Here is a 16,374-nt window from a genome sequence, read left to right on the forward strand (position 1 = left end):
GAGAAGAGAAGAGAAGAGAAGAGAAGAGAAGAGAAGAGAAGAGAAGAACCTGTACTGGACACGCTTTTCCTGGTGTAAATAGTCTCGTAACGCTGGGCGTGAGAGGTGTGTGAGGTGGAGCAGCAAACTGGCGTTATGAACTTCGCCGGCTGCAGAGGGATCCCGTGTCTGCCGCACGCTGCCTCCTCCGGGGTACTTCCCGAGGCCGCGCCCGTCTCTGCCGCGGCCGCGCCGCTGCGTGCCCGTGGCTGTGCCAGCCTGTGCCCGGGGCTGTGTGGCTGCGCCGGGAACAGGCTGCGTGGCGCTGACTCCCTCCCCGAGCCTGCCTGAAGTCACAGTTTTCACTGCAGGATAGCTCAGAGCAGCTCTGGGCTGGCGGGCAAACGGGAATGTTCAGCGGGAGAGAAAGAAGGACATGATGCGGGCTTCTCTCCTTAAATAGTTCCATTTAAGTCTTTTTGACCGGATTTAGACTTCCCAGCAGAAGTTGTTATTTGTTTCATTTGCTTCTGCGAAGTTTGTCTTGAACATTTACCACCCCCACCCCCAAACGTTCACTTTCGCTAGTTTGCTGAGAAGATAAATCAAACCTTCTCCGGGACACTTCTCGACACAAAGCTCGAAGGAAGCATGCTGTTTGTTTCTCATCAAGCAGACCTTCCAAGTTGGAAATGTCTCTGTTTAGGGAAAAGGCTTTGAAATTTGCTCAGGTTCTGTGGACTCTTGGAAGCTGGAAGAAATCGGAGCTTGCCTAGAAATATCATCACACAGAACCCTCTGCCTTGAAAACAGAGAGGTGGAAGAAGCTTCAGATTATTTAAAATTAGACAGTGAGTTTTTTTAATGTAAATGTACATACATTTAAATGGGGAAGTATAAAATATTCCAGGTCTTGCTCCTTGTACTAATCAAGGCTGCTGCAGGCTCCCCGAGCCATCATCTTTTATAATTATAATTACACGCGTCAATCAAGACCTTCAGGCAAAGTCAGAACAAGGCAGGCAAACTCAGGAGAGAAATCGCATTAAAAAAAAAAAAAGTTTGGAGAACTTAGTAAGGAATGGAGAAGATATTAGAAGAAAGGGTAATTAAGGTTGCTCAAGGCAATCGTGAGAGCTAGAACTCCATGTTAAATTAAATGTAGCCACAAGGGACCAGGTATCATTTTTAATATGTACTGCCCTAAACTGTTACTTCGGAGAAATGTGGATGTGTAATAACCACTCCAAAGTATTTTCATCCATAGCGACAGCTCGCAGAGTGACTTTGCGATGTACAGTCTGAAATCTCTCCAAACCCTTCCCTGGCGGAATCACATTAAGCCCACGAGTAGGAGCGAAAAGCCCGGGGATCAGTGCTAGGGCCATATCCTCGGGGGAGTATTGTACGGGGAGAGCCGACCCGGCCCGGGCCACCCGCCGGCGGAGGCGCTTGGCCGCGCTGCCCGCGGGGGCCGCAGCCCGCCTGGCCCCGGCTGCGCTCGGGTTGGTTTCGCCTGCCCTGTCCGGACGCGAGGTTTCCTTCTCCCGCTTTTCTTCCGAACAGGGATGCCTTCCCCGGAGCAGCGGTAACGAGAGTGGCATCACGGAGAGCTCCGTCGGGGTGTCGCCAAGCGGCGCGACCCACCCGACGGTGAGCGGGAGGGAGGGGACCGGCTTGCCCGGTGGAGCCCAGCGTCCGTGGGTGTCCTGACGGTCGGGAGCTGTGCTCTGACAACACTTCTGCTGCGGGGAAGGGCTGCGAGGAGGGGTCGTTCCTCTGCGAGCTGCCCCCGGAGCGCTCCGGCCGCCCGTCGGGCCCAGGCGGCCCGGCTGCAGGCTCGGAAGGCCGGAGGGCCGCGGCCCCGCCGCGCCGCGGAGATCCCCGACCCGCAGCCCTCAGGGCGGGTGCCGGGGGAGCGGAGCGGAGCCGCCGCTGTGCTCTGGACGCCGCGTGTTGAGCCTCCCGGGCTCAGCGCTGGGCGATGCTACACGGCGACGCCTGCGAGAGGGGTTGTTTGCAACTAATGTATCTGGGAACAATTTCCCAGGGGCCGAAACAGAGTCTCAGCCTGAGTTACTTCTGCCTAGAAACGGAGGCATTCCCTCGAGAGGGTTTTCAGCCACCCCGTCCTAGGTATCCAGCTGTTCTCTCACGCAGCTCGCCATACTGCTGTTCTAAAACTTATTCGCAGACGACCTGTTAAACTGTGAAATTATAACTTGAGGTATAAGGTGTTGATACAGTTCACCCGCTCGCACTCCCGCCCGAAGGGGTATGGGGAAAGGTGAGAATGGAAGGAGCCCGAGAGGTCTGAGCCTCTCTGCGCGCTGGGCTCTACTCCGCTGATGCTGGTGTTGGGTTGGCTCGGGATCTGCGCTGAACTAGCAAAGGTGTCCCAGCTATTGGATGCAAAAAGTTGAGCATAGCCGAGTCCGCTCTCTGCATGTGGTGCGCTTGTCCCAGTGCGGGTTCACCCTGCGATCACCACCACTATTTAATAAGTTACAACAACGACCAGTTTTCACCATCTCTCTCCCAGCCGATGGGAAATGCCATACTCTGCGCTAGAGACAGTTCCGCGCCCCACTCCCCATCGGAAGCAATTTTCACCGCCAAATATTTTCAGCTCTTAATATACACAACGGAGATTAAAGTGCCAGAGGAGTACGGGCAGCCGAGCGCTCGGATGGGGAGCTCGGATGCTTTCCAAGGTGCAAATATCGCTCATCCCACACCAACAAACCTATGCGCCGCAGTGGGAACTGCGCGGACCCTCCCGGACTCTCCCGGCGAGGGTGGGGCGGGAAGGGCAACGGGGGCGGGCAGAGCTCCGGCTCGACTCGCCGGGCGGTCTGCACCCCGCCGCCCCCCGGGCTCCCCCGCGCGCGAGAAACGAGTTCTTTGGGACAACTTGGAAACCAGTGCCACTTGCTGCACTGTGAGCAGGGGAAGGGAGCGATGGCTCTGCCAGGGCACTGGCTTTTGTGCAAACGATGCTACCGGCACTGACAGATTTCGCAAGAAGCTTAGGGGAGGGAGACCAAAAAAGCCTAAATAGGTGCAGCGAGCGCCAACGCGGCTCCCGCCCGCTTGTGTCAGACCCTAAGGCTGCGCCGGCTGCAACGTGGCCGCAAGGGTTGGGGGTTCCGCTGTGTACCCCCGACCGCCCCGAGGGAAGGCGAGGGCCGGGGTGTCCTCAGCCGCCGCTGGCCGGGCGGGGGCATTGCCCTGCCGGCCCCAAGGGAGCTTGAGCGTGGCTGCTCGCCGGCACGGCCGCGGAAGGGAGAGTAAGCGTAGCCCGGCTCGGCCGGGCTGGTGGCCCGTCGGGCTCCGCTGGGGCGAGGAGGGGCGGCAGCAGCCCAGTTCCTCACGCCGCAGCCCCGTTTAACCAGCGGGGGTGACTGCGCTGGGCCGATGTGTGTGCGGTGCGTGTGTGCGCGGGGGGTGTTGCTCATCCCGCCTCTGCCTTATTGGCTGCAAGGGCGGTGTCGGGGCCCCCCTTCGCCGGAGACCCCGCGCCCTGCAGCCCCCAGGCTCCGGGAGCGCCTCCCCGCGGGGCCGGGGCCGGAGGTCCCAACTCGGCACCTCCGCACTTGTACCGGGGGGAAGCGGGGGAGGAGGAGGAGGAGGAGGAGGGAGGAAGGGAGGAGGGGGACGGGGGTGGGAACCCTGTCCAGCAGCACCAGCGGCGGCAGAACGCTCTTGTGCACTGTGCCGCTCCACATGGATCGGGGCGCCGAGCTGCCGCCGTGCTGAGCCCCGGGCGGAGCTGCTGCCGGCTCCCGGGGTTCCTCCTTCCTCCACGGCAGCCCCGGGTCTTCCTCCTCCTCCTCTCTTCTCCGCCCCCCACCGCCTGCAGCCCGACTACCGCTCCGTGGCTCCGCTAGCCGCGGGCACCCGGCGGCGCTTCCCGGCGGCCGGGGCCGCTCGGTGCTCCCGCTCCAGCTGGGCAAGGGCTGGCGTGGAGCAGAGAGAGGGAAGAGGCGGAAGAGGGGGAAGAGGCAGCAGCCGCCGAGCGCCCCTTGCTCCAGCTAAATCTGTGCTGCCGTGTCCAGGTGCTGTTGCCGCGGACGGACACGGAGCTTCCAGACCGGCCCGCAGCCGCCTTGTCATGCTGCCCAAAGTGGAAACGGAGGCCCTGGGACTCGCCCGGTCGAATGGGGAACAGGGGCAGATGCCGGAAAACATGCAAGGTAAGGGGGGAGAGGCATGGCGCTCCCCCTCCGCGCGCGCTCGGGTTTCCCTCGGCAAAGCGCTCCTTCGTCCTGCCAAAAAAGTTTGTGGCTGTTGCTTGCGAGCTCCCCCGCCGCCGCCCGCTCCGCGCCTCGCAGAGCCCCTGCCTTCGCGGGCCAACTTGCAGGGTTGCTCGAGCGGGCAATGGGTGTCGGGACACCAGGGCCGAGGCGACGGAAAGGCCCTGGTCAGAAGGTGCAACCGCGTCCGGGGAACCGTCAAGCACCTGGCCGGTCGCAGCCTTCCCTGGCGTGCAGACGCCCCGTCGGACACTGCCTCGCCCTGCTGCAGATGCAGGGGATCTCGGTCTAATTCCCAGTCCGCGCCAAACTGCCTCGGAGTTTATGGCAGGCGGAGTTACGCGGGGAAGTCCTGCCGAGCACCCCGTGTGCCACACACCGTCCCGAACGGGACCCGAGGGCTCTGTCCCGCGGGTGCGGCGCTCGCAGGTACCGCGCAGGTGGCAGCGGCGGTGTCGCGAAACTTCGCAGCAGAAAGCCCCGATGCCGCGGAGGATTTGCGCCCTTGCGGGGTACCCAGGAAAGCAGAGGGATGCCCGAGTTGGGATGGTGCTGGAAATGTCTCTGGGGGTTGGCGGGACGGGGCGCTGCGCGGAGGGAGACGGCGCAGATCCCGCCGAGGGTCGGCTCCGTGTCTTGGAGCCGGCACCCCGGGATGCGGCCAGTGGCCACCCCGCCCCGCGCGCCTCTCCTGGGGCCCCACCTCCCGTCCTGCCTGCTCTTTCGAAATTATCCCCTCTCGTCCCGGGAGCCTGCTGTGAAGCAAGGGCGGGGTGGGCTGGGGACCCGGAGGTGCTGGGGGCGACCTGCCCAGCCCTTTCCTCACCCGGGGAGGAGGCTCCGTGCAAGGGGGCACGGCGCTTGGAAAACCCCTGCCTTGCCATTTGTTTTTTCCTGCGAGGAGGGGAACTTCGCCCCAGCGCCGTACCCTGGAGCCGGGACTGCAGGAGCAGAGGGAAGGGCCGGGCCCTCCTTCTCCTCCGCCTGCGGCCGCCCTGTATCCACCCCACGCCGCTGGCAGGCGGCGATCCCCGGCCGCGTCGAGGTCGCTCAGGCAGCGTGCTAGCGTGATAATGTCCCCGCGCTCCCCGGTAGCTCCCCCGAGCGCCGGGGCGCAGCTCCTTGCTTTGGCGAGCGGGCGCCAGCCGGAAGCCCGGTCCAGGGGCTTCAGGCGGAATCTGAGCGCTCCAGTGCCCCCGACCTGTGGCAGCCGCAGGGTTAAACACAGAAAGGCGACATCCTAAGCAGTGCGGCGGCGATGCCCAGCGCCTCTCGCCTTGCTCAGGAGCCTTCCGCTGCCACGATGCTTGCCGACCAGGTCGGGGGCTTAGCAGCAGGGAGGGGAAAGGAAACCGGCCCCACATCGAGTGGAAGGGTTTCATTTAGGGAATAACCAGAGCGGCTGACCGGGGCTCCTTGTGAGGGAGCCCGGCTCGAGTGACCGCGCTTCATTCCGCATGTTTTAGCCCCCCGTCCTCTCCTGACGGCTCCTCCCCGCCTTTTCCCGAGCGGCAGAAACTTCAGGCGGCCCCGGCGCGCAGGTTTCACGCCCAGCCCCCCGCAGCGAGGGATGCTGGGTCTGCGGGCCGGGCGGACCTGAGCGCATCCCCCGAGGACGGCGGTCCCGGTGCGCTGTCTCTGCCGACCCGCGGACAGCTGAAAAGCGTCTCTCCCGTCTCTCTGCGGACCCGCGGGCTGTGACAGCCGGGGCTGCGGGCACGCAGCGCTCACCCAGCGGCGTGGGCAGGGGGCGAGGGCGAGGGGGCGGTCACCCCGAGAGGACGGGTTTGGGGGGCGCAGAGCTGGTTTTAAGCTGGTTTTCCAAGCAGCTAACTTGGATTTCACGCGGTGCAAAAGTGCTGGGTCTGTGAGATACAGATTTTGTCTAGGTAAATATTTGCAGGCTGATGTTGAAAGAAAACTTTAAAGGAAACGAATTGCTTTAAATATGCAAGTGACAGTCTTTTCTTTCTGCTTTTTTAAACGTTGCCTCTAATAATTTTTGGATTTAAATTAATTCTTTCAGTTTGTGATTCCATAATAAGCACTAGGTTAAAGCTACTCTGTAAATATAAATATTTAAACATAAAACTTAGAAGTTGATGGTTCTTGCTATGCTGCTTAAGTATCATGCAGATTTGATGATGATGAAAAGCCCCATGTCTCCATGCAAGTTGTTTTTAAAAATAAAACGTTTTGTCTCCCTATTTTCAGTAGTGTGCTTGTTTAAGCGAGCTTTCTCTCTAGGTGAGAACAGTTGAAGAAAATTTAAGTTAGTAACATAAATTCTAATTGAATGTGCTATTTCTCCTTTCCCCAGTGTCTCAGTTTAAAATGGTGAATTACTCTTATGATGAAGACCTTGAGGAACTATGTCCAGTCTGTGGAGACAAAGTGTCTGGGTACCATTATGGACTTCTCACCTGTGAAAGCTGCAAGGTTCTGTACTTATTACTTCATACAAACACAAGTATAGCAAAAAATGTTTCAAATATAAGCAGAAAAAAAGATAATTAAAGAAAACAGCTGTGTAATAGTTTGGGTTGTTCCTGATATGTTTCTTATTACATTCACATAAAAAAATTAACCACCAAAAAGCTTTAGGATTTAGAAGTCTCTTTGAGAGAGATATCTGCACAAACGGAAACAACGTGGACTGATTTGCATTGTAGTTTTGTCATTGCTTCTAAGTATTTTGCTGTTGTCATGTAGTTCTAGAAGAACTTTCATTCCTAACTGTCCTAAGTATCGGTTTTAGTTGATTTATATCCATTCAGAGTATTTCTTTTCCTGGAGGATAAAGTAAGAAAATTATCCTCAATACAGATCAGCTTTGCAAAATCTAATGCAGCTTTCTTAAGATTTTTCTTTCATCCTTCAATATTCCAACATACATTTCTGTGACTATAATGACTATGCACTTTTTTCATGCAACCTAGAACTGTCAGAGCTCGCTTGACACACAAAGTCAAGTAACTAATTATTTGCTTAGATCATTCATTAATTTTGAAAATAAAATATTAGTAAATGCAACTTATCATATGAAAAGATTACTATATCTGCACTGTTTTATTATACTATAAGGTTTAAATAATTATGAATTTATGGATGTCATATTTTTAGTGTAAAATTTTTAAAATATTTTACAGTTATTTAAGTAGTGCACTGTAAAGGAAACTCCTTTGCCAGAACAATGCAATTTAACATTTAGTTGCATGGAAAAATTAACTTAGTCCATTATATTTTCACTAAAAAATAATCAATGAGTAGTGAATGACAAGCACTTATTATGCCTCTAGCATGCTCCACTGGGATGTACAGTAGCCAGAGCTATTCTGTACTTCTGTTATCTTTGCAATAGTGTTTATTTCATGTAAAACTACTTCAAAAGAAAGACTTTAATTAAATTCTGCTATGATTAAAGAATACAAAAGGAACTGGTCAGTGTCACTATTTCTGCCACCACTGTCAGAGGCACAGAAGGCTACAGCCTTACCAATCTTTGACATAAGCCTATAAAACATAGCACTAAGACAAGAAAACCTCCTCTGGAGTCTGGGTTCAGATCACTCATTTAAAATAAACTATGTAACTTTGTAAGTGCTCGAGTGGCATCTGAAAATTATGTTACAATGATTTCCATAAAATAAAATGCTGAAATACAATATTCAAGCAAAACAGGCTAATTTTTGTATCTGTCATACAGGGATTCTTTAAGCGAACAGTCCAGAATAACAAAAGGTACACATGTATAGAAAATCAGAATTGCCAGATTGACAAAACACAGCGAAAACGATGCCCTTACTGTCGATTTCAAAAATGTCTAAGTGTTGGAATGAAATTGGAAGGTAAGAGCTACAGTCTTGCTGATATCTTCAACTGTACTATAAAATTATAGGATTAGATGTTGCTACATTCTATTTTATATTTCAAAAGTTACATATTTATGTTTTTGAAATTATAATAAAAGGTTACTGTGTATGCTCAGTGAAACTGTCGCTTTATAAAAATTCTAGTGAGTAAATGGTATATTCACTAGGAACCATAGTCCGTTTTTTCATATACGTTTCATATAGTTTGATATTTCAGGAGTTTAAAGTTTGTGAATTAATGGAACTAGATATAATAGTTTTGCAGCTTTTTTAAAAGACTTGTTTTAAATTAAACATAAAATACGTAAGAAGTGTCCAGATTATAAAAAAAATTATTTGTTACTATGGAGAGTGATCTGATTTTAATTTTATTTTATCTAGGGTTGATGGAGTTTTTAACATACATTCTTCTGACAATAAGGCAGAAAACAAAGAAACAGATAAAATAAGGGTTTTTCTCACACTGACTTGCCTTTGAGATTAAGGAACCAAATAATCTCTAAAGTTGTGTCCTATATTTTTGTAATGCTACACCTGCAAGGCTATTGCAATTGAAAGAGAATAAGGCATTTTGAAGTACACTTTTTGACTTCATTTCACTTTCTCATCTACAGAGAATAATGAAAAGTGTACAATACCCTTTGAGGTAACCGAATGCAAAAATGTCAACTTGAATTTGTGAATTATACATAGTTCATTCTAACTTTGATATATAAAATATTGAAATTCAGATTTCACAGCAGATGACATTTTTCCTTGACCAAGGACAAGCTCCTACATTCCTTATTGTTACAACTGTACTGAAATGACATTCACCGTAGATGCTTAACCAGGAAAAATCAGGCCAAAGGAGGGAAACCATAAACCACAAAGGGAACCGTAAAGGATAAGACCCAGTCACCTGACTCTGGCAAAGGAAAGCTGTTGATATAACTGAAGATAAACAGAAAAATCAGCCTCCTGCAGTTTAATTGATTCAATACTGTTCTATTTGCCCACAAGACTGAGCGAGCACTGACACACTGCACTAAACATCCTGAATCACTGCATGTGCTTCCAAATTCAAATAGTACAATAATAGGACGTGTTAAATCCTTTTGTAATTGTTAACATTAAGGATAAGGATAAAATACATTTATCTAGTCCTACTTTTAACTCCTCTCCCTTGCTGACAGTGATACAAGACCAAAATTTGTCTTCTGTGATTGCACGTAGTTCACCTTAAATTTAAGTAGGAGTTATACAAAAGCACTTGCTAATCCAGTTTGCTCACAGTTTTTAATTGCAGAGTACCTGGGAGGATACTGTGTATACAGATTTAAAATAAATTACATTTACCAGTGATATCATTATTTCTTGCATTTTGTTCAAAGTCAACAGCAATATTAGAAGCATCATTTTTACTACAAATTCAAACAAAGTGTCTGTGCTTTTAAAGATACTGTAGAAAATGTACTTTAGCTTCCTTATCCACATCTATGCAACTTCTTTTTCCTTGTTTAGAAAATTGGAAGAACACATGCTTCCATAATAGTAAATACTTGTGACATTTATATGTGTATTTCCCTGATAGTCATAAATATATATAGCCTTAAAAGTCTAGTTCATAAACAACCATGGACCAAAAAAAAAAAATCATTAAACGTTAAAGTCCTTATGATAAGGTACAGTATTATGCGTATCTAGCATTCATAATAAATTTTTAATGTCCTACTAATCCCTAAGATAAAAAGCTCAAGAACTTAACCTCCAGCAATCTCAGCAGTCTCAACATGTCACCAGGCTGTCAAAGGTTCCTCTTTCAATCTAATTGCTGTTGGGTAAGGTGGGCTTGGTGAAAGCTCCTCACTCACTAGTCCAGTACATATATATACCATGGTGACAGACGCTGCTGTGACAGAGACCACCAGTATGACTCCCAAGGCAGCTGTTAAGTAGGATTTGTTTTAATTATTTCTAATTCCAGAGATATTGTAAACCAGAACGGTGTCAATAGTTTCTGTTTCACTTCCATCTTCCACGTGGAAGGCAGCAAGCTGACAGCTTTCTCTCTGCGCATTCCAACTGCAGCTAAACGTTTCAGTAGAGTGTTCAGCTAACTAGAAATGTTGAAGTTTTACACCAACCTGAGCGGAATCATCAGAAGGAAATATTTCCTTTTTGCCAAGAGAAATGTATTCCCCTTCATGACTACTGAACGTTTCACAATTTACATTTCAGATGTTTTGCTGCGGTGGAAGGCAGTAATGGAATTATAATGAGACAATGTGGTCTGCTGGATACGTCTCAGACAAATTCTGGACATCAGCCCTTGTTTCTTAATGACATAGTAGCTTGACATAAAACCAAATGTACATTGAGATTTCCACATGATCCCGTAGCAGGTGTGAAATTCCTGTAGCCATCCATCGTGTTTGTCCCTGTGTCCTAATCAATGACAGAGAAGTTCTCCTATGTTAGTAATATATGCATGTGACATTTAAGTTACTAGAAAAAAAGTGACACTTGTTAAGTCAAAATAAATCTTTTCCTTTAGGAATAAAAGCACAACTTTGAATTTGTGGGGAAAAAAAAGAAAAGAGGAGTTATATTTTTACACTTCTGCTCTTTCCTAGTGTATGTTTCACTAGAGAATGTCTATTCCAAGATTTAATTATGATTTACTTGCTTCTCTCCCCTGGCAGCTGTGCGAGCTGACCGAATGCGTGGCGGTCGAAACAAGTTTGGACCAATGTACAAGAGAGACAGGGCACTGAAGCAGCAGAAGAAAGCTCTTATCCGAGCAAACGGACTTAAACTGGAAGCCATGACTCAGGTGATCCAAGCAATGCCAACTGACCTGACAATATCCTCTGCAATCCAGAACATCCATTCAGCCTCCAAAGGCCTACCTCTGAACCATACTGCCTTGCCTCCCACAGACTATGACAGAAGTCCATTTGTAACCTCTCCAATTAGTATGACAATGCCACCCCACGGCAGTTTGCAAGGCTACCAAACCTATGGCCATTTTCCAAGCCGTGCTATCAAGTCCGAGTACCCTGACCCTTACACTAGTTCACCAGAGTCAATAATGGGCTACTCATACATGGATGGTTATCAAACAAGCTCACCAGCAAGTATTCCGCATCTGATATTGGAACTCCTGAAATGTGAGCCAGATGAGCCGCAAGTCCAAGCTAAAATCATGGCATATCTGCAGCAAGAGCAAGCCAACAGAAGCAAACATGAGAAGCTCAACACATTTGGGCTTATGTGTAAAATGGCTGATCAAACCCTCTTCTCCATTGTTGAGTGGGCTAGGAGTAGCATCTTTTTTAGAGAACTTAAGGTAGGTAACAGTCTTATATTATCTTTCAGTCAAGAAAATACTATTTCTTACAATGTCGTACTTCAAGCAGGAAAGCGTGGTTTACATTTTCTCCCCCCAAGCATCTCATTCTTTATTTATTTGGCTTGAAGTAGTCAGACTATTAAAAGGAGAAACTTGAAGTTGTCTTCCACCTGAGCCTGTAATTAGCTGCAGCAAAGAGATTCAATATTCAGTTCGGCTTTTCTGTATTTTAGTATTTATTATAACTACTGTTAACATCCATAGGGCCTTGCATAAATTTTACGCCTTCCCTGTCAGCATCACTCATTGTCTGGCTTGTATTCAGAATTGTAAGCACACCTGTTACACCATTCCACATTCATTTATGTAATAATTTCATTACCTTATTTAACATAGGGGGGAACACCATTTCTGTCCATCTCTGTTCACACTTTATGTAAGTCCATATTTGGAATATTCTTTTTCTCAGTGGGATACTATTTTATGCACTCCCATGTGTCTAATTAACCACGAAGGCTGAATCCTAAGCAAGATATACACAGAGCAGAGAGCAAGGAGGAAGAAGATACCTTAAGGACTCCTTTTGGTTCTCATCACCACTGGTACATGGGGGATTCCTTTAGTCTAGGCTGCTACAATGACCTTTCAGCTCCTAACTTGGTTGGAGCAACCAGTAAATCCTCTTTCTGGTGGCCAGAAATTGCTCCATTTACATTTCTCATAACTGTAAAAGCAGTTAGGTGGTCTATTGTATTCAGGTCTGAAATTTTAAGCCAGAGATCTGAGATCAGACAATAGATATGAGCTACAGTTTTTAATGACTTTCTTGATACAGAAATTAGCTCTGGCAAGAATAATCTTCTGTCTCAAAAAAACCCTCAAGATGATGAACTCAACTCACATCTGAATTTCCTTATCATGTTGCCAGTTCCCGTATCTCTGTCTACTAGAGAGAGATGTTTTCGCCACAAGTATTTGCTGCTGAAATCTGTAAAGTTTTGTGACCACCTATGATTTCGGACTGCTGTCAAAATAATTCAGTATCCAAATACAACAATTAGTGTAGAACTTCACTGAGAACTGAATCTACATGAATCAAGAGCACAAAAGCACCCTATTAAAAAGCTGCAGTCAGAAAGCTTGCCACAGCATTTCTGTCATAACCATAATGATGTGGACACATGAAATAAAGCTTGTTTACATGAAAAGTAACCTGCATATGTTGCATATACAACTCCAGCTTCCCTCCATTTTTTGTGGGAATGGTTGCAGGAATCACTGAAAACTCAGTCTATATGAGGAGAAAGAACAGGGGAAGTTTACTCAGAGAGGAAAACCAAAATGCATTAAAGAGAGGAAAAGGCTGTCACATATTTGCTATCTAAGTTGAATGCAATTTTATAGTAAGCTATAAGCCATGCTACCCATTTTAAATAATTTAAAAATTGAAATTGCGAACATTTTATTTTTGCAATAGACCGTGTTCTAAATATCTGAGACCAGATCTTTCTATCCATACCTGGGGAGTACTTTAGAGTAACAATGTTAAAGATCACTGAATCTTGCATATACCTTTCAGTGTAAAAATTTTTAAGTTATGATCTACCCTAAATTCCATTTATGATTAAAGTGAGAACATGAAAAGATATTCAAGCTTTTTTTTTTTTTTTATGGTTCCATAGGTTAATCTAGAGGCAGATTTTATAAGTATTCAACATGATATACTGGGAATAGTTTTAGAGAAGCTCTTCACCTCCAAACTCAGCCTGGATGATATTCTTCAACCAACATATGTTCACTAGTATGGACACAAAAGAGGCAGAAATTTGTTTCATGTAAATGCTGACCAACTTCTGGCTCTGGATGTCTGTATACACTACTATGTACATACAGACTTCTGGAAATACATATATTCTATGATGTTGCTATGTAGAGCCTTTGGCTAGTGTACTGACTTTCACACATTTGTAGAAAGCATTAGTTTCATCTTAGTGTTTGTACCCTTTACATCTTAGAAGCTTAGAAGTACAACAGTTTCATACCTTCTGGCATATCCAGATTATTTTTTTTAACTGGACAAGATCCACAAAATTGCACAGCATTCCAGAACAAGAGCAACTCACTTGGAAATCCATCCACATCTAAAATTTAGGGATCAGATTATACACAATGCTAAGAAATTAGGGCTTTTCAATTTCAAAAAAGAGAGGTGCTTAAAACACGTTTAGATCAGACCCTACATTTTTAACAGTACTGGGTAACACCATCTGTCTTTTCAGTTGTGAGTAAAAGATCAGTATTAAACAAAGGGTTTCAAACCTTTCCTGAAGGCAGCTCTCTTCTATGCATCCATGGTTTCAGGTCCTTCTGATCAAGGTAGCAAAAGCAGCTATTTCAGATTGCTCCACAGAACATGAACATTTACCCTGTGGGAGAGGGTAAAATAATTAAAAACCACCTAAGAATATGACAGAGAGATTTTAAGTGCAGAAGGAAGGGGAGACAATTGTGATAAAGGTGCAGCTAGATTTTCAGCACAGCTTTGTTTCCTACCTGTACCCAGCTGAGAAGTATGTATTTGCTCAGAAAGATATTTTATTATTATTCCTACCTGTCTAAACTTAAAAACTGAATATTAAGATGTCTTTCAGATAAGACAGGTCCATTAGCAGATCTCTGGGACTAAAATTTTAAATTACTCAAATAATTAAGCAGTAGAAAAGTATAAATGTGACTTGTATGAAGTTCATCTTGACTTTGTCATCAGGAGTGATGCCTTCCACAACTGGGTTTGAGTTACTGGACAGCATGTTTGCAATTATTTACTGTATCTTTTCACTTCATTCTAAATTTTGTCTTACACACTCGTCTCTTCAATTAATATAAGAGAGCAATTATTTCCCTTTCTGCTAAATTTAGAGAATTGTAGTTAGGAGAATTCAGGAGGAGGATATGATAAAAAATGCTGTCCCGGTCCATCAATGGTTTAGGCCTTATTTACCCTAGAGATAACCCAGCACTGGGCTACAGCTTTTAAGTTTTCTCTTTTTCTTTCCTTTTGGCTGAAGATTGGATTTTTTTAAAGAGATCTCAAGGGACAACAAATATGTTTTAAAACTATTTACTGAAATTTTTATCAGCTTATGCTTATCACAGTCTTCTCACTTATTGCTCTACAAATTGTCATCACCTCTTTGGAATACGTTATACATTTAAGGATATAAAAGTTAAAAGTATTGAGTGGCTAGAACTACCTACATCATGCACTGCATTTGAATATGACCTGTGCATGGGTTTAAGTATGTAATTTAAGGCTAATATTCATACTCGGTAAAGGAGCAGATCCTCTCATCTTCAGAAATTACTGGAAAAATTTAAGAAAAATTAAAGAAGCAAACTAGTCAGGATTAATAATAATACCAGAATAAGATCCAAAGCAGCCAATTGTAATCCAGTAACTTTAACACCTGCTAAAATTTCAAACATCCCTATCTTTCTGGTGAACTTGGAATACTTTATAAGTAGCAATTACATCATAAATTCTGGGGGTTGACATTACATATTACTTTTTTATTCATAATGAGAAATGTTTCTGTGTGGCTCTTTATACACAGATGAAATAACAATACAGAGATAACCTTCCAGTAGACTCACGATGATGATACTAATAGTAATAGTAAAGAAGGCCTTTGTTTGCTATTCTGGAGTTGTTGAAAACTCAGTAAATATAAAAGTAAGATATATCCATCTTATCCTCAGCTAAGAAAACTCAGGAATGCCCTGGGGATGCTAGATTTGTAGCCAGCTGTCTTAGCCAGGTGAAAGGTCTTTGTACAAAGCTAAAAAGAAAATATTGCAAGCGTTCCTAGAGTCCAAAGGTTGCCTGGCCCCAAGAAAGGATGCAGACAGCTCCACTGGACTGGTCTTTCCTCATCAGGCCCCATCAGTGAAAATTCAAAAACTACTTCCAGAGCTAAGTATTCCCAAACCCATAAAAGAAAGTAGGCCAGGAAAAACACAGGACCTGCACTGTGGAACAGTCGTCAGGATACCTTCTTCTGGCTGAGGATCAGAAGCAACTAAATGTTAATAGTTAAAAAAAAGGCACTGAAAGACCGGTGACTCACAAAAAATACTACCTTGACTTATTTGGCTATTTTAGTGAGGATGTCATAGGTCAAAGTACTGTGTGAGCACAAACCCACTTAGTGAATGATTGCAGGAAGAGACAGTGTACTTCATGTTAAAGAAGCTCATCCTACAACTATTCACTGAGTTTGCAAATTTAGGCCATTCATTGATGTCAGACTGTATCAGTTCCGGGACAGATTTCTTGCTGTAAGTCTAAAGTTGCCCATGCTTACATTAGCTGTGGCCTTCGAAGAAATGATGGTTTAAGCACATATCTCAAAAGGACCCCGTCTATAGAACTTGTACTGTGCATGGCAACACAGATGTTTTGGCAGCTCACAAACTAACGAAGGCCTGGCTTTGTATTATGTATTCCTTGTAAGCACAACTATATTATCAGAGTTTCAAATTATTTCTCAAAGAAGTGCAAACTTAGTGTGAATAGGATTAACAGAACTCCTGAGGTCTCTTAGTTTTTTCTGTAAAATCTATTTAGATAGATGTAGTAATGTAATACTTGATAAACCAGCTTTAATTTCAAATTTCAGACTCTAGGTAGTTAAGTATCAAGAAATGCGTAGAAAAGAAGGAATTACAGAAATTCAGTTATGACACAGAACTAGCACAGAATAGCAAAAAAATAGGTTTTCTGAGTTTCTGATTTTTGAGAAAAAAATCAGCAGTGAAATACCTTAAAAGATCTCCTTCAGGGTGATGAAAGGTTGATAAAATATTTAGACTTAAGTAATCAAGTGCAATTTGATAACTTAAAGTGCTTTTGGAATTTGTAGTGCATATGTTT

General features: G+C 45.8%; 1 protein-coding gene across 5 annotated transcripts in view; it reads left to right on the forward strand.

The window, feature by feature from the left end:
* NR5A2 (nuclear receptor subfamily 5 group A member 2) overlaps positions 1-16,374 on the forward strand; it is an 88,423-nt gene that overhangs the window by 6,288 nt on the left and 65,761 nt on the right. Inside the window, exons 1-5 of one of the 5 annotated variants that reach the window (XM_027671804.1) lie at positions 2,902-2,920; positions 4,038-4,175; positions 6,556-6,674; positions 7,942-8,083; positions 10,792-11,438. In XM_027671804.1, the coding sequence (XP_027527605.1) occupies positions 4,094-4,175; positions 6,556-6,674; positions 7,942-8,083; positions 10,792-11,438 (990 nt within the window). In that variant the 5' untranslated portion in view covers positions 2,902-2,920; positions 4,038-4,093. Of the gene's footprint in view, positions 1-2,901; positions 2,921-3,325; positions 3,408-3,507; positions 4,176-6,555; positions 6,675-7,941; positions 8,084-10,791; positions 11,439-16,374 lie in introns of those variants that run through there. The other 4 variants (XM_027671803.1, XM_027671801.1, XM_027671802.1 and 1 more) reach the window with 4 other exon arrangements.

This window comes from Neopelma chrysocephalum, unplaced genomic scaffold (assembly GCF_003984885.1).
Source record: "Neopelma chrysocephalum unplaced genomic scaffold, ASM398488v2 Primary Assembly neopelma1_97222, whole genome shotgun sequence".
NCBI classification, from domain to species: domain Eukaryota; kingdom Metazoa; phylum Chordata; class Aves; order Passeriformes; family Pipridae; genus Neopelma; species Neopelma chrysocephalum.